The 26596-nt window shown below is 41.8% G+C and overlaps 1 protein-coding gene across 5 annotated transcripts in view; it reads right to left on the bottom strand.

Annotated features, from left to right (window-relative positions):
- Positions 1-20197, bottom strand: part of larp4b (La ribonucleoprotein 4B) — a 61489-nt gene extending 41292 nt beyond the window's left edge. For 3 of the 5 annotated variants that reach the window (XM_061694853.1, XM_061694855.1, XM_061694856.1), the window contains exons 1-2: positions 19626-20197; positions 10244-10377 (exon numbers count right to left, since the gene is read on the bottom strand). In XM_061694853.1, the coding sequence (XP_061550837.1) occupies positions 10244-10324 (81 nt within the window). In that variant the 5' untranslated portion in view covers positions 10325-10377; positions 19626-20197. Of the gene's footprint in view, positions 1-10243; positions 11048-19625 lie in introns of those variants that run through there. The other 2 variants (XM_061694857.1, XM_061694854.1) reach the window with 2 other exon arrangements.
- Positions 20198-26596: the final 6399 nt, after the last annotated feature.

Here is a 26596-nt window from a genome sequence, read left to right as displayed (position 1 = left end):
TGTCATATTGAGATTGATTCACGCCTGTTGCATTTCGGTTCATTACACGGATGATATTTTGACATGGTCTGGTCTGAATAATGTAAAACCTGAAATTTTATTTGACCTTTTGTTCCTCCAGTATTTGCGGTCATCCGTGACATGTTCACACCCTCCTAGCCGACGGTGACGAGGCACCCTGACTTCAAATCTCTCATGGATCCCAGTTCTCACTTCGAAAATTGCATAAGCATTTAGACATATAAGACAGTGTCACATCCCTCCCGTTTAAGGGAGGCAAATGTTACTTATAGAATTGCTTTGCTTGACACATTGCCAGTTGAAGTTAGGACTGAACTTATTAAAGACCCTGACCTCATGGAAGGGGGAGATAGCTACTTTAATCATCATGTGTCTCACCATTTGAAACTTTTTGTCGACAGACAACACAAATCATCTTTTCCTTTCGGCTTGTCCCTTGAGGGGTCGCCACAGCGCGTCATCCTTTTCCATGTCAGCCTACCTCCTGCATCCTCGTCTCGAACACCAACTGCCCTCATGTCTTCCCTCACGACATCCATCAACCTTCTGTTTGATGAGGATGGAGCTGCCAAGCAGCTCCATCCTCATCATCCTTCTACCAATATACTCACTATTTCCCCTCTGGACGTGTCCAAACCATCAAAGTCTGCTCTCTCTAACTTTATCTCCAATACATCGAACCTTGAATGATGAGCTCATTTCTAATTTTATCCAACCTGGTCACTCTGAGAACCTCAACATCTTCATTTCCGCCACCTCCAGCTCCGCTTCCTGTTGTCTCTTCAGTGCCACTCTCTAATCCGTACATCATGGCTGGCCTCAGCACTGTTTTATAAACTTTGCCCTTTATCCTAGCAGAAACTCTTCTGTCACATAACACACCTGACACCTTCCTCCACTTGTTCCAACCTGCATGGACCCGTTTCTTCACTCCTGACCACACTCACCATTGCTCTGGACGGTTGAGTATTTAAAGTCCTCTAAAGTCCTCCTATCCCTCTCCCTGTAGCCACACTCTTCGCCCGCCACCCTTCTCATTCATGCACATATATTCTGTCTTACTTCGGCTAATCTTCATTCCTCTGCTTTCCAGTGTATGTCTCCATCGTTCTAACTGTTCCTCCACCTGCTCCCTGCTTTCACTGCGGAACACAATGTCATTTGCAAACAACATGGTCCACGGGGATTCCAGTATAACCTCATCTGTCAGCCTGTCCATCACCACTGCAAACAGGAAGGGGCTCAGGGCTGATCCCTGATGCAGTCCCACCGCCACCTTAAATTAGTCTGTCACACCTACAGCACACCTGTAGTTTTTGGCATATTTGCGGTATTTATTTTGGGCTTTATTGAGTATTGTAGCGAACTAGGCTGGATGTTTAGAGGATGTTATCTGTGAAAATCGGAGATCAAAGGGGGGATTAAAGGGTTTTATTGTGTAACTGGTCTGGGGGTAAACAAGGGTGTTTATTGCAGAAATTCTAAAATGGAAATCAGATAAGGGTGTGGGAGTGTGTTGCAGGAAAGCTCCCAGCAGGGTGCATGTGGAGGCCACAAAGAACAGAAGTCGGAGAAGACAATGACTGCGGGGGGGTTGCTGTAAACATGAGAAGACCGCGCCTGGAGCCAGTGGCAAATGGCCACCATTCTGCAGACCAATGATGACGTCAGATGGGACCATGGACCAATCAGACGACAGCGATTCCGACATTGTATAAATCGGAGGCAGGAACAGATAGCTTTGTTCAATCTGCGCTGTCTCTGCTAACGCTAGGATAAGCGTGACTGCTGACCCAGAGCTCTGTAAAATGTATAGACTCTTCTGTCAGGAATAAATTGGTTGACTTTTAACACGTTATAATTGTAGTTATTTCACGAAAATGAACACGTATGGAACCTCGAGAGTAATAGGTGATGATAAAATTCAGGTTCCTTCAATACGAAATGTTGTATTGAATAATAAGCAACCCATCTGCCACAACCAAAGTTTAAACAATGATTCTATGCGTGTACAAAGTTGGGAGTGTTTTAGATTAATATTATTTTATTTCCCTGAGGTCCGGAGGAAGACCACCCCCAAAGACTAGCTGATCTGCGTTTCGTGAGTTGACACTGCAATCCTTACTATGACGTACAACATAAGTACAAGGAACCGCCCCCCAACCCCCCTACACAAATTGATGGACACCTGAAGCAGGGATAAGCTACTTACGTATATTGTATATAATTGTGTTTTATGTTAAACTCATCCTATAACAGAATGACTTCTTGTTGTTTATATACAACTCCAATTCCAATGAAGTTGGGACGTTGTGTTAAACAAAAACAGAAGACAATGATTTGCAAATCATCTTCAACCTATATTTAATTGAATACACTACAAAGACAAGACATTTAATGTTCAAACTGATAAACGTTATTGTTTTTAGCAACTAATCATTACTAATCATGTTCATTACTAATCATGTTCAACAGTCCGGGGTCTCCGTTGTTGTATTTTACGCTTCATAATGCGCCACACATTTTCAATGGGAGACAGGTCTGGACTGCAGGCAGGCCAGTCTAGTTCCCCCACTCTTTTACTACGAAGCCACGCTGTTGTAACACGTGCAGAATGTGGTTTGGCATTGTCTTGCTGAAATAAGCAGGGGCGTCCATGAAAAAGACATTGTTTGGATGGCAGCATATGTTTCTCCAAAACCTGTATGTAGCTTTCAGCATTAATGGTGCCTTCACAGATGTGTAAGTTACACATGCCATTGGCACTAACACATTGACGACTCTAAATTGCCCGTAGGTGTGAATGTGAGTGCGAATGGTTGTTTGTTTGCATGTGCCCTGCGATTGGCTGGCAACCAGTTCAGGGTGTACCCTGCCTCCGGCCCGATGATTGCTCGGATAGGCGACCCTAGTGAGGAGAAGCGGCTCAGAAAATGGATGGCTGGATGATCAGTTTGAACATTAAATGTCTTTGTAGTGTATTCAATTAATGATAGGTTGAACATGATTTGCAAATCATTGTATTTTATTTATGTTTAACACAACGTCCCAACTTCATTGGAATTGGGGTTGTACATGTATAAATGTACCTCAGTGTTTTCTCCTACATTGGCTTTACTTGGGCGTCCCGCCCGAGTATATTAACAGCCGCCGAGATAATGAAACTTAAAAAAAAAAAAATAATAATAATCCACGCTCGTACTGCACAGAAAAGCTCCACTCTGCCTGCCTGTTTCTCTCATTGTGTTGAGCCGTTTATATGGACGGATGGACACACACACACACACACACGCACACGCACACGCACACGCACACGCACACGCACACTTCTTCCCGCCAGCCCTACCCGCCCATCAGCATTGTTGACTGGCTGACTGCAGAATTAAACGGCCTTCAAAGATGGCGTTTCAGAGGTAAATTGAGTAAACTTTCCATCCCCTAAATTGAAACTGCTGAATGTCTGAAATGATACATTGTTGTTTCACAGTAAAAGTATCTTAAATGTATCAACAAATAAACACATTTCCCAGTTCATCCAAAATAATGCTGGACATCAAACCGCGTTAGCTTTCTCCTAGTAAACTTCTGTTACACTAAAATGAAACTTAGCAGCCAGCCTACAAGCTAACAGTAACTTGGATAAAAATTAATCTGGTGCAATAAACTAGGTAAAACTGTACAGTGAGAGTAGAAGTCGCTAAAAGAGGGAGCGAGAGCTATGATTGCTTGAGTCAAACTAGTGTAAAGCAATAGCAAGATAATTCTGTAAAGCACTTTGTGTTGTATGTATGAAGAGTACTATACAAATAAATTTGATTTGCCTTAGTGTAAGCTTCAATTAGGTAGGGAATATGCATATATTTTGGCATCTAATGCTTGGATTAGACCACAAGACATTTGTTCTTTCACGATTGCATTATGTCAGACTACTACAATAAAATCTTGCCGTATCTCGGTCAAATAGTGGCAACACTACACGACATGCATTACGATACCGCATATCACGTCTTTTATGATCACTGGGCTTTATCTGGTCAAATCAAACACTGTCGGGAGGCGTGACCAGAAAATGTCACCTCGCACCACAAGCAGATACGAGAGTTACCATGGCGACAGGTTGTCAAACAATGGATCGCCACGGCAATGTTGGGGGGAAAAAAGAACAAAGGCAAAAAATGTGCAGTGTCACATGTTGTAGGGAGAGGACGTTATGAGCTATCCATTCATGGACTGCTTGAGGTATGGTCACGTACTTTTAATACGATACGGCTCGCAAGCAGGCAAAATGTAATGTAGCCTGGCAAGCTAGTGCTATTACTAACGTTTGTACATAAACATGTATGCGCTCTGTCGAATCATCCTCTAAAGCAGGGGTGTCAAACTCATTTTCACCAAGGGCCATAATGGCATTATCGATGCAGTCGAAGGGCCAGTGAGGAGACAGTAAATGTAACATTAAAAAAATTTCACTATACACAACATATTCTTAACTATTTATTATTTATTGCCCTGGTATTATAACATGAACCCTAAGAAATCGGCATTACTCATCAATCAACCAAACTAAGTAAATGACGAATATCTCCAAACCCAAGTTATAAGTTTTTTGTTACGCTTGACAATTTTGCACTACTCAGAACTAGTCTTTACACGATCAAGGTTTTTGGGTCACAGAGTTTGAAAAAAACGATAACCGATCACAAGATGGAGGAATGTTTCTATTTAAATGAGCTGTTCATTTACTGTATATACGTGTGTACTTCATTGCTCAAAAAATTATGTTTACAATAAATAATATATCTTTGTTCCTCTATTTATGCCAGTGAGGCATAGTGACAGACAGAACAAATGCATGGTATTCTATTAGACGGCAGGAAGTAAATACAGTAATTAATGTATCCACTTTTTGTGACATTTTTGTTTGTTGGTGTGCCGTGTGATCTTTCAATTGTAAAATATGTTCCTTGGCTCCATAAAGGTTGGAAATCACTGCTCTAGTCAAATCGTGTATTCTAATCAGTCAGGTCAGTATCGTATTACAAGTACGTGAACATACCTCAAGAAAGCGTTAAACGAACGTCCTCTCCTGTTCTGAGCACCGGTGACCACCAACGAACGTTTTTCCCCATTTTGTCCTGAGAATACAAAGACGGCGTGCTCCACTCTTCTTGTCGTCGCCACGGTAACGACTGTATCCGGTCGCATTTGAGTTGACAAGCTAAAGCCCAATGATCGTAAATGAGAAATGTGTGAATAGTGAATACTGTAAATATTTTTCTGCAAGAATACAGAAACCTGTGAACACAGCAGCAGAAAAATATATATTCGTTTTCCAATGCTTTGTTGAAAAAGCCTTCTGTCTGAATCAATTTTTCGTTTCCTTGACATTTTGGGGAAAAAATATGTCTCAAGTCACTTAGAAAACTGCTGCTTTACACTGATGCGCGTACACTACCACCTCATGGTAAGATCCCATCACTTGGCGGTAATTTGTAAGGCAACGATGTATTCTGGGAAATGTAGTTGATAATGAATACACATGTGAACTGCTCAATTCACTTATTTTAAGACCTTTCAAGCCCCCGCGGACCACATAAAACGGCACGGCGGGCCACATTTGGTCCGCGGGCCATTGGTTTGACATTTGCTATAAAGCTTTGGTAAACATTGGTTTGTGCGTGTGAATAAAATCTTTAAAACGCCAACCAAGTATGTTGACAATGGCAAGCACGGGAGGTGATGCGGCAATCACAATACACAAGCCTATTGGTAGATGTCAAGGTGCCCTGTCGAAGAGTTTTCGTTGATATGTCACATTACATGGAAGATTCCCACCCCAAAAAAACAAACAAACAAAAAAACAAAAAAATCAAACATGCTAGACTTTTCAACTTGGCGTTTTAGGGCTATCATAGGGCCAAATCGTTGGTCATGGATTATCACATTACAAGAATTTTTGTTGTTCCCGACAAAATATGTTGGGCCCGATCTGGGAAATCAGAAATAATTTCCATCCAGTAGTGCTGCAATTAGTAATAGGGTAGTCTACTGACAATTCTATCAGAATAATCAAGTATAAGGATAAAATATATTTTTGCGAGGTTAAAGACCAATTATGAATACACGAGAAAATGAGACATTTCACTTACGAATGAAAGACCAATTGGTTTCCTCTTTTAGATAAGCAACAGTACTTTTCTTAAATTCACATTGTGCATATAGCAGGAAACTGTATTTTCTTGTCTACAAACATTTCTAGTGAGGCAATTTCAAACAAAGGCATTTCTTGTATCAAAAACATAAGACAATTAAAAGAGGAACAGAAGTTTGTCATCTTGCTAAAAAGGCAACATTTTATCCAAGTTGGAACACTAGGGGCAATACATAAAAATATTACATCAAAAAGAGGCAAAGAAGAAAAGGACACGAAGAAGAATCAAGAACGTAGAATTCAGGTCGAATAGATGCTAGCTGTGTGCTGATCAATTGGTAAATTAAGTGAATAAAAAAAAGAAATACAGCACGAGACTGATTCTTGAGAACACTACACTGACTAAACCAGGCACGGCTGGCCCGCCGTGCAAGCATCTGTGGGATCGCTCACAAAACTAGCTGCTAAGGCTAACAAAAATAAGCATACGTGACGTCAAGCCGTGCAAATCCCACAATGCAATGTGATTTTTTTTTGGGGTGGGGGGGCGCATTAACATCCTCGTTACGTTACTTGACGTCATTTCTGTGTGTTACCTGTGGTTCTTGGAATGTATACCTTATTTAACTGTCACCTTTATTCCTGATTTATGTTGTACTTTTCCCCCCCCCCCATGCAACCATGAATTTAGGTAGTGTGTATAACAATGACCTCTTAGTCAATTCCTGTACAACTGTGTGCCCATCAGTGCACTAATTGTCTAAAGATAGTAAGAACTATAATGTGGTATACTTTGACCTAATCAGTAATATCTGCAGCATTATGTTGCCACTTTTCATCTTTTCCTCTAGTATAACAATAAGTGACACATGCAGCCATAGAAAGAGAATTTCTGATTTGTCAGGGGTTTGGTCAAAGTAGCAAGTCTTTTCAAATCAATGGGTTCAAGTCCAAGTGAAGTCACGAGTCATTGCTGTTCAAGTGCAAGTCGAGTTGCAAGTCTTGTACCATATTGTCATGTCTAAAGTCATCTAATTCATGATTCAAGTCTAAGTCATGCGAGTCGAGTCTACACTTCCATGTAGTACGTGTTTGCTGTTTTGCAGATTTGCTCATCTTTTCTCTAACAGAAGTCATGGATAGATGACTGGATTGATACTTTATTAATCCCGTGAGGGAAATTAGATTTGCAAACTTCATAAAGCCTATTAAAACCTATCCACACGACTAGGTGTGTCTTATGAAAAGTGAAATGGAAAAAAAAGATCAATGTTTACACTCGCGGGCGCACACACGTAATTTTGAAACGATGCTTGTAATGTCATGACCGCAGATTTATTTATTTTTTTTTATTCCCGGTGACAAGTTTAGCAGATAATATTGGTAACACGGTATAGGGTTCAAATAAGTAAAGCAGTGAGTGATGGGTGACGGTTTAGTGAAATACAGTATTTACAAACAGCTGCGGCACGAGTAGGGCTATGCTAGCTAGCTTCTCCATTAGCCTCACCAACAGTTTGGATGACAGAGTGCACAGTTCTTTGGAAATGGTATCCAAAAGGAATAATCCTCCAGTGAATATAGGATCATAACAGAGCGTATCTTTGTTTCGCTTTTAAACTGGCCACGTTTGGGAAGCCAGCACCTACATCTGTGGGTTGTGTCATTTTCCTGTTGGCTAACAAAAAAATATATACATGCGTTCCATTGAGGTCGATTGTTTCAATTCACCGACTTGTTCAGCTGCTCAACTCCTGAAAAAATTGCTCGGCCTGCTAGTTTGGGAGCGAGAGTTTATTTTGCTGGCCACTGAGTGATGTGACTGAATCATATCCGCTGATTTGGCGAATGAGGACCTCGATGCACTTCCTCCTTTCTCTCCTCCTCCAATGCTGTCAATGTACCTTTTAGAGGCAGTATGAATATTCGATAACGTAAAATTGCACAACGTTAAAGCAACGTTCACGATTATATCAAAGGCAATATATATCGCCCACCCATACTTTGCACTCAAAGAGTATAACTGAACATGTAACCACCAACATCTGGAACAATCAGTGTTACGGCGGTAACGAGTCAACGTTCAGTGATTTCGATTTCCGGAACAAAATACGGATTTTTTTTTTTTTTATTTTTTTTTAAACCCTCAAATCTTAATTACAATTTGCAGGGATAATTTATCTGTAAATCAGGATTCCATGATGACATTTTTCAAAATTTGTGTCAACGTATTTTCTATCCTGGTTAGAACAAAAGCCAGGGAGCAATGATGGAAAAGCTGGCCAGGGAATATGATGAGTGGGCAGACATCTGAGGATTGAGAGAAAAAAAATGCATAATGGTTATGCATTTTTTTTTCTCATTCAGATCAGAACTGACCTGAGAAAACTTCAAGAAGAGCACCTTGCTGCATGCATGAGGATTAGTATAAATGGACCTACCCCTGAATCCTTTCTGTAGAGAAAGGCCTTAGAAATGTTTGTCTTTTCAAAGCAAAGATCCATTGTTCAGACAGAAATTGTCAACTTTGTAAACAGCTAACTACAAATTATATAATTGCGTACGTGCAATAAATAAGCATTGTTCATAAACCTTTGTTTGAATAGATTTTGAATGCGCTTACACCATTGCGCCACCCTGCACCACCACAAGAAAATTCTCAATCTTGGGGAAACGCAGTGTACCTAGTTGCTGTGCAATTAATGCCAAGATATTCAAATCATACAGGAGTTCAAATATTTTTTTTTATTTTAAACAATACAAGAACAGGCGATCATTCATGTTAATGTTCTTTTAAAGATATTTGGTGCTGATTAAGCCGCCAGACACGGGTCATTAGCGGATGCGCGCTCGTGCTGGCCCCGTCGAATGAAGGAGGGAGGGGTGTTGTGTGTTTTTATGTTAATTCCATTTGTATATCTTATTTATTGTCCAGTAAGCTAACACTGTAAAGGAAAGATGGATAGGAGCAGCCTTCTGCAGGGGTTAGCTTTTTTCTTTAGCTGTTAGCCTACCGTGCAACTATGCTTCTGCATGCGGCCAAAACGCCCCCACTTGCTACTCTGTCGGCTTGAGGAGTAAGAGCGTGCGCTGCTTCGTAGGCCGCTGAGTTTCGCTCTAAAGGACATAAACGGTCCAGAGCATCGTAGTTACAAACTCAAAGTCATTGGAATATCGTAATTTTGGCAAGATGCTAGCGATAAGTTGCAACTGACTGTTTTTGGCGTCCTAAGTGAAGAATTTTGGTCCAAATATCCATGACTATCACAAGCCAATCCAACAGCAGCCGCTGAATGAGACGGCACGTTTTCAGTTCAGTTTTTTTTTTTTTTTCCCCCGAACCAAGCAGTGTGATGTAATTTTTTCCCCCAATTTCAGACAGATTAATGTGCACCCCTAGAGTCCATACTGAAACAATACCATGGAAAAAGTCTAAAACAACAGTAAAAGAACCCTCTAATTCTAAATTTATATACATTTTAAAGCTTCAGTCATATAATACCAAAATATATGCATGTGAAGTACAGTGCCTCTTGCTCTTGTTCTACACTCTAGTATCTGTGACTTTGAATGTGTGGGTATAAAAGGTGGGGCTTTTGATTTATGATTAGCTGTAGCCGTCGCAGCTTGTGTATGAATGTGCTTGTTACATTTTTTTGTTTGTTTGTTAACGTGTGTTCAATAAAGCGATTGAATGTGCACAGAGGCTGTGTCTATCCTTGACCACCTGTGGAGGAATTACCACTTGCTCCAACTAGCAGTGGTAAATTAGTGAATGATGTTTACTTTACCGTAGACGTGCAGTTGTGTAAGCAAGTTCGAAATGAACTAAGTGTGAAATGATGCCAAACTTTTGACATTCTCAGTCTTTTGCGCACCATTTCATCCTTGCTCGCGCTTATTGCCACGTGAGTTTGTCTGATGCAAAAATGACCACAGCAAAATCTGCGATAAAAAGAAAATAGATATGTGGGATTTAAAAATCCACAATAAGTGAACCCCGCTATGGTGAGGGATGACTGTATGTCACCTCTAAGGTTAACTGCCAGTTTGACATCAACTAGGACATACCAAATGAGCGTTGTCCTTGGCCTCTTGTACTTGCTGCACCTGTGGTTCAGCGACAACCTTCGTGTCCTGGTCAGAAGTCATGAGCCGTCTGCTTCTTGGCTCCTCAGGGAGACGTGTGTGTGGCACCGAGGAGGCTATGGCACACCGCAAGGGAGAAACAAAACAACACAAAAGAAAAAAGGAAAAAAAACAACAACAAAAATCAAGGCAAAGTTTGCTCACCGATGGCTCATAACAACAAGAAAACAACCCCAAATCTGCAAAAAATAAAAGTCTTGCATGGTGGTCTTTGTTACCTTTGCACTATAAAAAACAAAAACAAAACAAAACCACAGTAGATCATTGTGCAATCAATCAATACACCCCCCCAGTGAGTCAATATGGCTTTGTTCTCACATTGATTTGAATGAGTGCAGGAAAAGAAAAACACTGCGCATTTGGTGGGATTCCAGCTGTCCCAAACAGATAAGACAATTATCAAATCAAACATTTTAACCTATCGACATACACAACACTTGACTATCTCCAGGCAACTAATATTTAAACGAGAACTAATCATTATTAACTAGGACAATCAGGCCTGGGTCCGACAGTAAGCCTTTTTGAGTGGCGGGCCCTGTCAGAACCGGTACTTGCTCTGTATATTCATATATGATATGATACGTTTCAATATTTTGTTCATATTTCATATTTATTTACACTATGATTTATGCCATTAAGAAAATATTACTTCTGTTTAGTGAGTTTTTTTGGGGCAGAAACTAGACTTTACACCGATCCGATCGGCTTGATAAATATTGAACGATAATTTGCATTTTATGCTGATCGGCTTTAATGTCATAATTCGCCGATCCAAAAGCTAGTTTCTTTTTTGCTTTGTCACATGTCTTGTGATGTAGTAGTAACTATCTGACGGTCAATAAAGTTTTATTTCCATCTTGTCGGTGAAAAAACATTCGGTGGTGTGGGACTTTTTTGCGCTGCCTCAGACAGACCACATGTAAGGCCTGGGTCAGACTACAAGACAAATTTGATCTTTCACGATTGCACTGTCAGACTACCACAATAAAATCTGCCCCAAAAAAACAGATTGTGTAAAGCCAAGTTATACAGTACTGCATGTCAGTAGTGGGGAAAAATTTTCACTATTATGACTGTTGTTCTGCTAGTGTGGCCTTATCGTTGTCGTAATACAAGTCCGACCCCTCCCCCTCCTGTTGTTGGTGCGAGCAGTCAGCGAGTCCGACAACTTTTCCCATTGTTGAAAAAGTTGTCTCTTTTGGGAAATTTTGGGGTACCGCGGCTTGGTAGAGAAAAGATAATTATGCAAAACGTGCTTATAAAGAGTGGGTGCTAGCGGAGGCAATACTTCTAATATGATATCACTTTTGGGAGAGCGTCACCAGTCACTCTTCAACAAATTAGAGGTAACATTAATATGTTACTATATCGCTGCCTTGAAATGAACGTTTGCAAACAGCTACGAGAGTTAGCGTCTACAACCAGTGAAAGAAATACGCGAGACTCGCTATTGAGGCAGATAAATAGCTAACGAGCAAGGCTACCACCAGAGAAGTAGCTACTCATTTTCAGAAAAATACATACTTCTACTGTTGTTATGGGCTGATATCAGATTCTGACGTTATGATCATGGTGAGTAAAAATATCACGGTTTCACGATAATACAATTATAGCTCTAAAGAACAGAGTTCCAAGGCAAAAACCACTGCTGACCAAAAAGAACATCAAGGCTTGTCTTACTTTTGCCAAAAAAAAAAAGAAAAAAAAGATTTATGATTTCCGAGACTTTTGGAAGAATATTATATTGACTGACGAGATGAAAGTTGAGCTTTTTGGAAGGCGTGTGTCGTGTTTCATCTGGCGTAAATGGAGCACAGCACTTCAGAAAAAGAACATCATACCAACAGTCAAACATGGTCGTGGTAGTGTGATGGTCTTAGGCTCCTTTTCTCCTTCAGGACCTGTGCTGTGATTGATGGAACCATGAATTCTGCTCTTTCACAGAAAATCTTGAAGGAGAATATGTTCAGCCATCGGTTTCTGACCTCAAGCTGAAGCACATTTTGGTTCTGCACCAGGATACCGATCCAAAACACACCAGCAAGTCAACTTCCGAATGGCATAAAAAACAAACGGAATGTTTTGGGGTGGCCAAGACCAGGAGTGGGAAAACGTTTTGGCTCAGGGGCCCCACTGACTGAAAAAGGAATTGTAGCGTTAATACTTAGATTGACTTTTAATGGCAACAGTTGCTTTGTTGATCACCTTTTTTTTGCCAGTGCATCAAAGTCTGGTGTTAGTTTTGTTGTGGCAATTCTCAGAACACATCTGAGGTGTTCATCACTCAGCTGGGATCTGTAGGATGTTTTGTTGGTGTTCATCGCACTAAAAGTCTGTTCACACACATGTAGAGCCAAACACCACCAGCATCCTCTGTGCCATCTTCCGGATTTTTGGAAATTTGTCTGCGCTTAATGAAGCATAAAACTCATCCAGTTTGAGAGTTGAACTTCTTTAAGACAGTATCACATTGGGGATCAATCAGTTCCATCTGCAGCTCCCGTGGCGCTGTTTCAGGGTCTTGTGTGACTGAATCTTGAATGGCAGTTTGTCAGATAAAGGTGTTTTGCTGAGCCTGCAAGCTTGATTTTAACCGCTGAGACGTAGCCATCAGTTCCTGCGTTGATTGGCTGTTAGCATAATCAGCATGCTTGGTAGAAAAGTGACGGCTGATGTTATATTCCTCTAAAACCGCAATAGGTTTCTTAGATTAATTAGACATGCAGCCTTTGACCGTACTTCAGTGAAAAGGTGTTGAGCAGTCCATTCTATATTAAACACTCGGCAGTCACTGACAACTTTTCTTTTCTTTGGCCCACTCATGGTTAAAGAATGGTTCAGAGCAGTAGCAGAGTAAAAACAGAACACCCAAAGTCAATGTATCACTGTAACTACTGCGCTACTCGGTGGAACCACTGGGTATTACAGGACAACTTGGTGGAACCAAGTTGGAGCCTAGTCAAATTCCAAACTTGAATCTGATTGAAATGCAGTGGCATAACCTTAAAAAGGCCATTCATGCACGAAAACCCTCATTTTTTTCTGAATTCAAACAAGTCTGGAAGGAAGAGTGGGCCAAAATATCTTCACAGATATGTGAAAGACTCATTACCAGTTATAGAAAACGCTTGATTTCAGTTGTTGCTGCTGAGGATGGGCCATCAAGTTATTAGGTTTAGAGGGCCATTACTTTTTCATACAGGGCCAGGTACTGGTAACTTTTAATCGTTTTTTTTCCTTTAATAAATAAAATTTAAAAACACCTTTTTAAGTTCACTTGGGTTATATTTGTCTGATATTTAAATTTGTTTGATGAGCTGAAACAAAGTGGGGAAACTGCAAAAATATAAGAAATCGAGAAGGGGGCCAATACTTTTTCAGGGCACTGTACAATATAATGGTGTATTATACTTTTGTTTTAACTGAGTTTTACAGCAAGAAACTGTTTTTTTTTTGTTGGAAGAAACTGTCTTTTTGGGAATGTTTATATACAGAACATCTGGTCCAAAATCACATTCAAATTCGAGTAAAACAGTACAACTTGATTATTTCTCAACATATCTCCACAACCCTTTCGTTTCATCCACTACTCCGCTCAGATTGGTTGAGTTTCAGTTAATAATATCCACCAGTAAGCTCGTACAGGCCGAAATTCCAAAAGGTTCTCTCAGTCGACGTCAAATTAACGTGACGTTCCAAACCGTGTCACTTGTCCTAAAAACTCGACTCAAATAGCGCAGATGGAACATTCTTCGTGAAAAGAGCAGTGTGGGCAGTAGAATATCCATTGATTTTTTGTTCCATCAATTTATTTGTTATGGGGTGGCACGGTGCGCGACTGGTTAGCACATTTGCCTCACAGTTCTGAGGACCGGGGTTCAAATCCCAGCCTCGCCTGTGTGGAGTTTGCATGTTCTCCCCGTGCCTGCGTGGGTTTTCTCTGGGTACTCTGGTTTCCTCCCACATCCCACACACATGCATGGTAGGTTGATTTAAGACTCTAAATTGCGCTTAGGTGTGAATGTGTGCGCGTATGATTGTTTGTTTATATGTGCCCTGCGATTGGCTGGCGACCGGTTCAGGGTGTACCCCGCCTCTCGCCCGAAGACAGCCGGGATAGGCTCCAGCACGCCCACGACCCTTGTGAGGATAAAGCGGTACAGAAAATGGATGGATGGATATTTGTTACGGAGTTTTTTTAGGCGTTTGAAGTGCTTATTCCATGTTTTTCAGAAAATTCCACAAAGACCGCAGCTGGACTAAAAAAGGCAACACAAATAGCGCAGATGGAACATTCTTCGTAAGAGCACTGTGGCAGTAGAATAGGTCATGTACTTTATCAATTGTTTTTTTTTGTACATTTACTTGTTATGGAGGTTTTCTTAGCCATTTGAAGTGCTTATTCCATGTTTTTTCAGAAAATTCCACAAAGACCGCAGCCAATTGTCACGTTGCTAGTGCGAGTCAGCAAGTCTGTTATATGGTACTCTCCCAATTCTTGAACTCGAAAGAAAACAGGTGCTAAAGAATAGAGATGGATGATTTTTCAGGGCCGAATACTAGTAGTCAAAGAAGCCAATAACCAACATTTGGAGACAATATTCATTTTAGACTTCACACGGATCTTATCAGCCTGATCGGTATCAGCCGATAATTACCATTTTATGCTGAGCGGGTGAAATGTCATAATTCGCCGATTCGCAAAAGACATTTACTCCGCGTCTCCGCCGTGTACGGTATATTTAAATCCAAAAGCTAGTTTATTTTTAGCCTTGTCACGTGTCTTTTGACGTAGAACTGTAAATATCTGACAGCCAATAAAGTTATTTAGAAAAAAAACATGTCGGCGGTGTGGGACAGACAACACGTCTGAGACAGACAACACTTAATGCGCGGATCAGACTACAAGACAAATTTGGTCTTTCACGATTGCACTATGTCAGACTACTGCAATAAAATCTTGTGTTCCGATACCACCGCATCCCGTTTTTTACGATCACTGGACTTTATCTTGTCAACTCAAACGCGACAGAATACACTCGTTACCATGGCGACGACATCGCGACGCGTGTATTATAAGAACAAAATAGGGGAAAAGTGTGTTGGTGGTCATCGGTGCTCGGAAGATTACATTAATTTCAGGCTTGCTTGAGGTACGGTCACATACTTTTAATACAATACGACTCACAGGCAGTCAACAAAACGCCGAGTAAGCTAGTTCTAGCACTAACGGTTGTGGGTAAACATGCAGGCGTTAGTAATTTAATTACAGTAAGTTAGCACCCATTATTTCTGTCATGTTGTAATGTTGCTTTGACCTGACTGATTAGAATACATGACCTGACTAGACCAGTGATTTCCAACCTTTATGGAGCCAAGGCACATATTTTACAATTGAAAAATCTCACGGCACACCAACAAACGAAAATGGCACAAAGAGTGGATACATTAATTACTGTATGCACTTCCGGCCATCTAATTTAAGAGCATTTATTTGTTCTGTCTGTCACTATGCCTCACTGGCATAAATAGATGAACAAATATATATTTTATGTAAATATAATTTTTTGAGCAATTAAGTAAATGAACAAGTCATTTAAATAGACACATTGCTCCATCTTGTGATAGAATCGGTGATCGTTTATCGTTTTTTTAAACACGCTGAACGGTCCCAATAATCCTTATCATGTAAAGCCCAATTCATTTGCAGTAAAAGGGCAAATATTGGCATCACAACTTTGAACAATACAAATGCCAACACTTAACTTTCTTTAAATGCTTTTAAGCAGATGTTTAATAAACAGCTTTTCAGATTTGCAACATGCAAAAAGACAGATTTGTTTTAAAATTCTATCAGCATGTCATATAAAGTTAAATGAAAACTTAAATAGCTCCCTAAAGTTTTGTACAGTAAATAGTTTTCCAAATTTCTTTTTTCCCCAATATGACTGAAATGTTAATTTTCATTTATGTTAATCTTAAATTCGAACAAAAACAAAAAAAGTGCAGTGAGTTCCCAGGGTTTTAAAGGTAACGGCGTCACCTGTGTAGAGTTTGCATGTTGTCCTCATGCCTGCATGGGTTTTCTCTTGGTTCTCCTGTTTCCTCCCACATTCCAAAAAAAACATGCATGTTAAGACTCCAAATTGCCCATACGTGTGAATGCGAATGGCTGTTTGTCTATATGTGCCCTGCGATTGGCTGGTGACCAGTTCAGGGGTGTTCCCCGCCTCTCACCCAGAGTTAACGGAGATAAGCACCAGCATGCCCGCTACCCTAGTAGCATTATTCATTATAATGTTTGGTGAGATAAATCCAACACCTAGTGAGGATAAAAGGTATGGAAAATGGATGGATGAAAATTTAAACAAATACATAAATAGTCCAAGTTTTAGTTTACCAATATGCCTAAACATTTTGAATATCAACGCCAATAATCAGTCTATTCCTACTAAAGAACACATTGAAACATGTGTTTAATAAGTTTAAGTATGTTTTAATTAGCGATTTGGTGAGTACCGATTCCAGATATCAGTAACGGGCAGATACTGGCCTCTTGTCAATGTATCTAACAATTAGACTTTACACTGATCTGATCAGCTTGATCGGTATTGGCCGATAATTTGCATTCTATGCTGATCGGCTTCAATGTCATAATTCTCCAATCCGATCAATGACGTCATTGATCGGCTCCGCAAAAGACATTTACGCTGCGTCGCTATTGTGTACAGTATAGGCTTTACACAATCAGGATTTTGGGGGCCAATCACGAGATGGAGCAATGTGTCTATTTAAATGACTTATTCATTTACTGTATATACTTGTGTACTTAATTGCTCAAAAAATTATATTTACAATTAGTAATGTATCTTTCTTCATCTATTTATGCGATAGTTGTTTTTGTGGCCGTGGTAACGAGTTGAGAAGATAAAGCCCAATGATCGTAAAAGACGGGATGCTGTGGAATCAGAATACAAGATTTTATTGCAGTGGTCTGACAGTGCAATCATGAAAGACCAAATTTGTCTTGTAGTCTGATGCAGGCTTTACGTGTTGTGTGTCCCACACCGCTGACGTTTTTTTTTGTTTAAATAACTATCGGTGGTCAGATATTTACAGTACTACGTCAAAAGATGCGACAAGGCAAAAAATAAACTAGCTTTTGGATTCAAATATACCGGAAACGATGGCGACGCGGAGTAAATGTCTTTTGCGGAGCCGATCAATGACGTAATTGATCCGATCGGCGAATTATGAGATTAAAGCCGATCATCATAAAATGCTAATTATAGGCTGATACCGATCAGATCGGTGTAAAGTCTCATACAGTATATTTGAATCCAAAAGCTAGTTTATTTTTAGCCTTCTCGCGTGTCTTTTGACGTAGTACTGTAAATATATGACAACCAATAAAGTTAGTTTTTTTTTTTTTTTTTTTTAAACGTTGGCTGTGTGGGACAAACAACAAGACAAATTTGGTCTTTCATGATTGCACTATGTCAGACTACTGCAGTGATTTCCAACCTTTTTTGGAGCCAAGGCACATTTTACAATTGAAAAATCTCACGGCACACCATCAAACAAAATTGTCACAAAAAGTGGATACATCAATTACTGTATATACTTCCTGCCATCTAATAGAAGAGCATGTATTTGTTCCGTCTGTCACAATGCCTCACTGGCATAAATAGATGAGCAAAGATACATTATTTCTTGTAAATAAACAATTTCTTGAGCAACTAAGTAAAATTTTATAATTTCCCACGGCACACCTGAAGAGTGCTCACGCCACACTCCTGCATACTGGTTGGGAATCACTGGACTACTGCAATTAAATCTTGTATTCCGATACCACCGCATCCCGTCTTTTCCGATCACTGGACTTTATCTTGTCAACTCAAACGCGACCGAATACACTCGTTACCATGGCGACGACATCGCGACGCGTGTATTATAAGAACAAAATAGGGGGAAAAGTGTGTTGGTGGTCATCGGTGCTCGGAAGATGACATTAATTTCAGGCTCGCTTGAGGTAAGGTCAGTTACTTTTAATACAATACGGCTCACAGGCAGGCAACAAAATGCTGAGTAAGCTAGTTCTAGCACTAACGGTTGTGCGTAAACATGCTGGCGTTAGTTTGAATTACGCTCTAAATTTCGGTGTGTGTGAAGTAATTTAATTCAATTACAGTAAGTTAGCTCCCATTATTTCTGTCATGTTGTAATGTTGGTTTGACCTGACTGATTAGAATACATTACCTGACTAGAGCAGTGATCTCCAACCTTTATGGAGCGAAAGCACATATTTTACAATTGGAAAATCTCACAGTGCACCAACAAACAAATATGTCACAAAAAGTAGATACACAGTAATTAATGTATGTACTTCCTGACATCTAATAGAGCATTTATTTGTTCTGTCTGTCACTATGCCTCACTGGCATAAATAGAGGAACAAAGATACATTATTTCTCATTAATGAATACGTTTTTGAGGGGCTCAATACAATTTTATAATTTCCCACAGCACACCTGAAGATAACTTCTGAAGATACTCGGTATACAGTAAATGAACAAGTCATTTAAATAGACACATTGCTCCATCTTGTGATCGGATCGGTTATTTAACCTCGCGGATCGGCCCCAAAAATCCTGATCATGCAAAGCCTACTAATAATCTAACATCAAGTCCACCTTGCCAGTAGTTGCCGCTACTGCGACGTTTGACACCGGTGCAACTCATCGTGTGTGTTAGAAAAAGGTGAGTACTCAAGAGTGAATACTTGTACTGTATCGGTCTGAAGTAGAAGAAAAAGTAGTATTGAACAGCCCAAGACTTGAGTAAGTGAGGGAAGGGTAAACTATACAGTATAACTTTTTTTTTTTAATTTTTCTCTTGATTGCGGCTTTTAATGAAAACTGTCTGGGTACGGAACGTATCTACCGCGATAAAGGAGGGGGGGGGGGGGGGTTCCCAGTATCAGCATTGCAGGTGGGAGTACAAAAAACGTGTAGTGTTTTGATCACATGGGAAACGCCATGCTAAGTGTCTCGCTGGGACAGGGGGCCACATTTCAACAAAACACCACCAAAAATAAATGAATACATAAATATCGTTGGATGTTTTAGTTGATCGAGCAGCTCCAGTGGAAGATGGCGACCTCCGGCGTGATTTCGCCCCTCTTCCCCCAACGAGCTAACTTCACCAGACTTTCCCAAAACAAAGCTTTTTTCGCAACCCTTCAAATGGTACCTTAACAACAGTTCACTTAAACGCGTTGAATAAAGAGTTTGCCACCCACCTGTCAACTCTCGCTGTCCGGCAATCCACAAAAAAAGGAGAAAAAAAAGAGTCACGGCAGCGGCGGAGGCAGGCGGGCGACGTCGGGGTTTGGATTGAGGCCTACACTCGGCGTCCGGGGCTAAATACGACGCAGGTACTGTGTCGAGCACGCTAGCTGGAAATGACCGTCACAACGCACCGAGGCTCCCCAGGAACACTTGTCGGACCTTTAGAAGAGTGTTAACAACCCGGTCGACAAGTCCCAAAAAAAGATTTATCCGCCCCAAAAAAGTGAGGTCTCGCCGACCAGCACTGCGAGCTCGTTAGCAGAGGGGCGCAAGATGGCTAGCAGCTAACCAACTTAGTGCAGTCGTGCTCGATAAATCTGGCGCCTGTACAATTTCACGTGAGGAAAATCCCCCCCCCCCACCCACAAGGTCGGCGGCAGCAGCTGCTACGGGATGGGGAATAATCGAAGCTATGCGTCTAAATCGGAAAAATAAAGGTGTCAAAGCTTCCGACTGAGCAGACACTCGTTACTAAAGATATGAGCGAGAGGATTTTGGAATGGAGAAGTCGCCGTTTCCTTTCTCTTTCGTGTTTCACACAAAGATTGTCTACGCTGAAACGATGACGACTCTACCTCCAAAAAGGCTCGAGTCATCCACGGGCAAAAAGAGTGTTTTTTTTTTCGACTCAAACTTTCATAACAAGTGAAATAAATATTTTATTAACGATATGCTGAAATAAGATAAACCTTTTACTCAATGTTAATGACAACAGACATTATGTTGAATGGCAGCTGAGGAGTGGGAGCTCTTCAATTTCCGCTCCTCTCTGGCTCAGCCCGGAACCCGCAGCTGTCACGGAGGGCTCGCGCTCTCGCCCCTCCCCTTTCCGCCTGCCTGACCCTGATTAGCTGCAGGTCTCAGTGGCCCGCTCTGATTGGTTACTCTGCGCTGGCTGCGCACGCGGACCCACTCGTGATCAATCGGCGACGGGCGTGGCCTTTTCAACTCTGAGCGCGCTGATTGGCTGCCTGTTCGCCGCCGCGGATCATAACAAATACTGTATGTTGTACATCGCGTTAAATTAACAATTTTCCAAATTCAAGATGTTTATTTGTCATATCAGTAAAAAACACAAGAGTAACACTGAGCAATTGTTTTTTTCCACCTTTCTGAATGTAGGGGGGCAATTTACATAAGAAATATTTAAAACAATGACAGATTTAAAAAAGGACAGTGTATTTGCTTTAATGCTTAGCGACTTTAAAAAACACTTTACACACTCTTCATACATTGTATCTCAATTTTCTATCTTTACATTTTAGTGCAGTACTATTTCGTAACACAGATTTATAAACTAAATATCTTACGTGCGATATCGGTCGAATGTTGCCATAGTGTTATATTAAATGCACGTACATGTCAGAAATGTAGGATTCTGCTGACACCCAGCATGATGACCGCTATAGCCTTGAGGCTAAACTTCGGCAACGCCAATGCTGTTTTAGCTCAACTAAGTTAAGCTCTCAGTTATTCCAGATCAGTAAGTTTTCATTTCAACTTGTCTTCGCACACAGTAAGGTGGTGTGAGAGATGTTGAGATTTTGTGGGGATCATACAAGTATAGTACAAGTATGATCCAAACAAAACAATGACAAACTGGCCATCAGAAGGCCACTTTGTCACCGTGTCATGTTTTTGCCGCCACATCCAGAGTTTCTCTGTACAGTGTCAGCTTTTTAGCCGTAATTTTACCACATCTAAGGATACTGGAAATTTTCAAACGTAACTGATGTTAACTGACTAGGGTTACATGAAAAAAACCCAAAAACGAACGAAACTAAACGAACATAAGTTGGTCTACTAGTCTTTCTGTTTCAACTTTAGCTTATTCTCCCAATCTCCACTTCCAAAATGGTGTACAAACAAATACTGATCATGTGATTGAAAACTATGGTCCATAAAATAAAAATCCAGTGTTTTAATGTCACGGAGAACCAATACTGTGTTACGGTACCTGAGCGTTTTGCCACATATCCATATTTTATTTATGTATTTATGTATACAGTATTTCTGGCAATTCAGAATCGGTTTTATTGGCCAAGAATGGCAGCATGTTGCAATTAAATTGTCAGAAGTTAATGGCAAGAGGGCGCAGCATGATAGAACAGTGAGTGTATGAATAATGTCGAAGTGACCCAACAGAGATGTACAAAATTGGCAGCATGTTGCAATGAAATTGTAAGTTAACTGTTTAAGAAGTTAATGGCAAGAGCGAAGAAGCTGTTGGAATATTTTCTGGTTTTAGTTTGCATTGGGCGTCACGGTGCACGACTGATTAGAGCGTATGCCTCACAGTTCTGAGGACCGGGGTTCAATCCCCAGCCCCACCTGTGTGGAGTTTACATGTTCTCTCCGTGCCTGGGAGGGTTTTCTCCGGGCACACCGGTTTCCTCCCACATCCCAAAAACATGCATGGTTGGTTAAATGACAACTCTAAATTGCCCGTAGGTGTGAATGTGAGTGTGAATGGTTGTTTGTTTGTATGTGCCCTGCGATTGGCTGGCAACCAGTTCAGGGTGTAACCCGCCTCCTGCCCGATGATAGATGGGATAGGCTCCGGCAGTTTGCATTGTTCGATAGCGCCTACCTGAGGGAAGGAGCTGGAATAGGTGGTGACCAGGATGTGGAGGGTCCAACAGGATTTTGTGTGCCCTTGTTTTAGTCCTGGCAGCGTGCAATTCCTCAGGTAGGTGGGTACGGATACTTTTTCAGCAGTCTTGACTGTCCGTTGCAGTCTTATTTTGTCCTCCTTTGTGGCAGCACCAAACTGACTGTGATGGATAAACACAGAACCGATTAAATGACTACTGTGCAGAACTGCCTCAACAGCTCCTGTAGCAGGCCGTGCTTCCTCAGAAGCAGTAGGAAGTACATCCTCTGCTGGGACTTTAGTTGATATTGGCTTCAGGTTCTGAGAAATTGTAATTCCCAGGAACTTGAAGGTCTTTTGCCCGGTTGACACAGGGCAATTGGACAGGGTGAGGGGCAGCTGTGGCGAAGGATGTTTCCTGAAGTCCACGATCATCTCTATCATCACCAAAGCTCCAGCTGCTCCACCTCCTGTTAATACGCAGACTCGTCACCGTCTTTGAAGATGCCAATGACTGTGGTGTCGTCTGCAAACTTCAAGAGTTTGACAGCCGGGTGCATTGAGATGCAGTCGTTCCTGTAGAGAGAGAAGAGCAGCTGAGAGACGACACATCCTTGGGGCCGCCCCTGTGCTAATTCTGTGTGTGGATAAGGTGGTGTCCCCCAGCCTCACGTGCGGTGTCCTGCCTGTCAGGAAGCTGTAAATCCACTGGCAGATGGCAGGCGAGACCTTGAGCTGGAGAAGCTTGAAGGAGAGGAGTTCAGGGATGATGGTGTTGAATCCAGAGCTGAAGTCCACAAACAAGAGCCTTGCGTAGGTCCACGCACCGTTGAGGTATTCTTGGATGCAGTGCTGTCCCATGTTGACTGCGTCCCCCACAGACCTGTTTGCCTGCTAGGCAAACTGTACAGGTTCCAGCAGGGGAGATGTGATGCTCTTGAGGTGGTCCAGCATGAGGCGTTCCAAGGACTTCTTGACCACAGATGTCAGGGCGACAGACCTGTAGTCATTCAGAGCGAAATTGCAAGTTTCTCCGGGACTGGGATGATGGTGGAGTGTTTAAAACAGGATGGAACTGCACACAGTTCCAGAGATCTATTGAAGACTGGAGCGAGCTGGTCCGCGCAGACTATCAGGCAGGATGGGGACACAAGGTCTGAGCCTGCCGCTTTGTTTATATTTTGTTGTTTGAAGATACGTCTCACATGCTGTTCGTGGATGGTCAACGCAGGAGTGGGAGTCAGAGGTGTGATGGTGGTCGGTGGTGCGGCTGGGTGGGTGTGGGGTGTGAAAGTGTCCTTTTCAATTCTGCAGTAGAAGGTGTCAGCCAGTCCTTTATTATTCACCACTTGGGGGGGGATTATCGCTTAGTTGGTCAGTGATTGTAATCCTCGCCAAACTGATGTAGAGTCATAAACAGCAAACTGGTTTCCCATCTTTTCTGCATAATTTCTCTTTGAAATGTTGACTTCTTTTGTCAGCTGGTTTCTGGCCTGATTGTACAGGGCTCTGTCCCTACTCTGATAAGCGTCCTCTTTAGCCTGGCGAAGTTGGCGAAGTTTGGCAGTGAACCACGGCTTGTTGTTATGAAATGTGCGAAATGTCTTAGTTAGAACACACGCGTCCTCACAGAAGCTGATGTATCATGCAATAGTGTCCGTATAGTCATCCAAGCTGCCAAGTTGAAGTTTCAAAGACATTCCAATCTGTGCAGTCTAAACAGTCTTGAAGTTCCATTTTAGCTTCATTACTCCACTTCTTCACTGTTTTCACCACCGGGTTTGCACATTTAAGTTCGTGTCTGTATGTTGGTATTAATTGCGGCCATCCTCAAACTGTTCCCACAAAGTTGGGACCAATGAATTGTCCAAAAGCTCTGGGTATGCTGAATCCTGCAGAGTTCCTTTCACTGAAACTAAGGAACCAATATTTTGGACAATTCCATGCTCCCAACTTTGTGGGAACAGTTCTTCCATTTGTAACATGACTGTGCACCCACGCACAAAGCAAGGTCCATAAAAACATGGATGAGAGAGCTTGGCATGGATGAACTTGACTGGCCTGACCTCAACCTGATAGAACACCTTTGGGATGAATTAAAGTGCAGACTGAGAGCCTGGCCTTCACGTCCAACATCACTGTGTGACCTCATAAATGCACTTATGGAAGAATGGTAAATATAAATCCCTGCACACACTCCTGAACTTTGTGGAAAGAATTTCAGAAGAGCTAAAGCTGTTATAGCTGTAAAAGGTGGACCAATGTCATATTAAACCCTATTGATTAAGAAAGGGGCGGCACAGTGGGCGACTGGTTAGCACATCAGCCTCATAGTTCTGAGGACTGAGGTTCAAATCCCGGCCCGCCTGTGCAGAGTTTGCATGTTCTCCCCGTGCCTCCGTGGGTTTTCTCCGTGCACTCCGGTTTCCTCCCACATCCCAAAAACATGCATGGTAGGTTGATTGAATACTCTAAATTGTCCGTAGGTGTGAATGTGTGCGCGTATGGTTGTTTGTTTATATGTGCCCTGCGATTGTCTGGCGACCAGTTCAGGGTATACCCCGCCTCTCGCCCGAAGATAGCTGGGATAGGCTGCAGCACGCCCACAACCCCTGTGAGGATAAAGCGGTACAGAAAATGGATGGATGGATGGATGGATGGATTAAGAAAAGGATGTCACTTCAGATCAATTGTGAGTAAAGGAAGGTGAGTGAATACTTTTGGCAATATAGTATACAGTGGGTACGGAAAGTATCCAGACTCCCTTAAATTTTCCACTCTTTTTTTATATTGCAGCCATTTGCTAAAATCATTTAAGTTCATTTTTTTCCACATTAATGTACACACAGCACCCAATATTGACAGAACAAAACAGAATTGGTGAAATGTTTGCAGATTTATTAAAAAGAAAAACTGAAATATCACACAGCCATAAGTATTCAGACCCTTTGCTCAGTATTTAGTAGACCCTTTTGAGCTAATACAGCCATGAGTCTTTTTGGGAATGATGCAACAAGTTTTTCACACCGGGATTTGGGGATGAGCTGCCATTCCTCCTTGCAGATCCTCTCCAGTTCTGTCAGGTTGGATGGTGAACGTTGGTGGGCAGCCATTTTCAGGTCTCTCCAGAGATGCTCAATTGGGTTTAACTCAGGGCTCTGGCTCGGCCATTCCAAAACAGTCACGTAGTTGTTCTGAAGCCACTCCTTCGGTATTTTAGCTGTGTGCTTAGGGTTATTGTCTTTTTGAAGGTGAACCTTCGGCCCAGTCTCAGGTCCTGGACACTCTGGAGAAGGTTTTCGTCCAGGATAACCTTGTACTTGGCCGCATTCATTTTTCATTCGATTGCAACCAGTCGTCCTGTCCCTGCAGCTGAAAAACACCCCCACAGCATGATGCTGCCACCACCATGCTTCACCGTTGGGACTGTATTGGACAGGTGATGAGCAGTGCCTGGTTTTCTCCACACATGCCACTTAGAATTAAGGCCAACAATTTCTATCTTGGTGTCATCAGACCAGAGAATCTTATTTCTCACCATCTTGGAGACCTTCAGGTGTTTTTTTTTTTTAGCAAACTCCATGCGGGCTTTCATGTGTCTTGCACTGAGGAGAGGCTTCCGTCGGGCCACTGCCATAAAGCCCCTGGTGGAGGGATGCAGTGATCTCCCGACTGCATCTCTGGAGCTCAGCCGCAGGGATCTTTGGGTTCTTCTTTACCTCTCTCATCATGGCTCTTCTCCTCCAATTGCTCGCTTTGCCCCGCCCGACAGCCAGCTCTAGGAAGGGTTTTCATCGTCCCAAACGTCTTCCATTTCAGGATTATGGAGGCCACTGTGCTCATAGGAACCTTAAGTGCAGCAGAAATCTTTTTGTAACCTTGGCCAGATCTGTGACTTGCCACAATTCTGTCTCTGAGCTCTTCAGGCAGTTCCTTTGACCTCATGATTCTCATTTTCTCCGACATGCACTGTAAGGTCCTAATCAAAGACCAACCAGTACAATCAAACACAGCTGGACTCCAATGAAGGTGTAGAACTTGGATAATAAAAATAAATAAAATAAACTCCTGTTTTTCTGAGTAATTTTTTTAGGGCTTTGTTTTTTTAAATATTGTTTTCTGTTTTTCTGAGTATTTTTTTCTGTTTTTCTGATTAATTATTTTTCTGTCTAATTTCCCCCCCTGTTTTCTGACTATTCTTTCCGGTTTTCTGACTGACTGAGCATCGATGTTGACCGTTTTCCTCATGCACTGTCTCCATTTGACTACAGGGGGAGACATATGGAAACAGGGGATTAAATCCCTGACGCCATTTCCGTTTTTGACGGG

This window comes from Phycodurus eques, chromosome 13, assembly GCF_024500275.1.
Source record: "Phycodurus eques isolate BA_2022a chromosome 13, UOR_Pequ_1.1, whole genome shotgun sequence".
Classification (NCBI taxonomy): domain Eukaryota; kingdom Metazoa; phylum Chordata; class Actinopteri; order Syngnathiformes; family Syngnathidae; genus Phycodurus; species Phycodurus eques.
The sequence above is the reverse complement of the archived record's forward strand: the minus strand, read 5'-3'. Positions and strand labels throughout refer to the sequence as shown.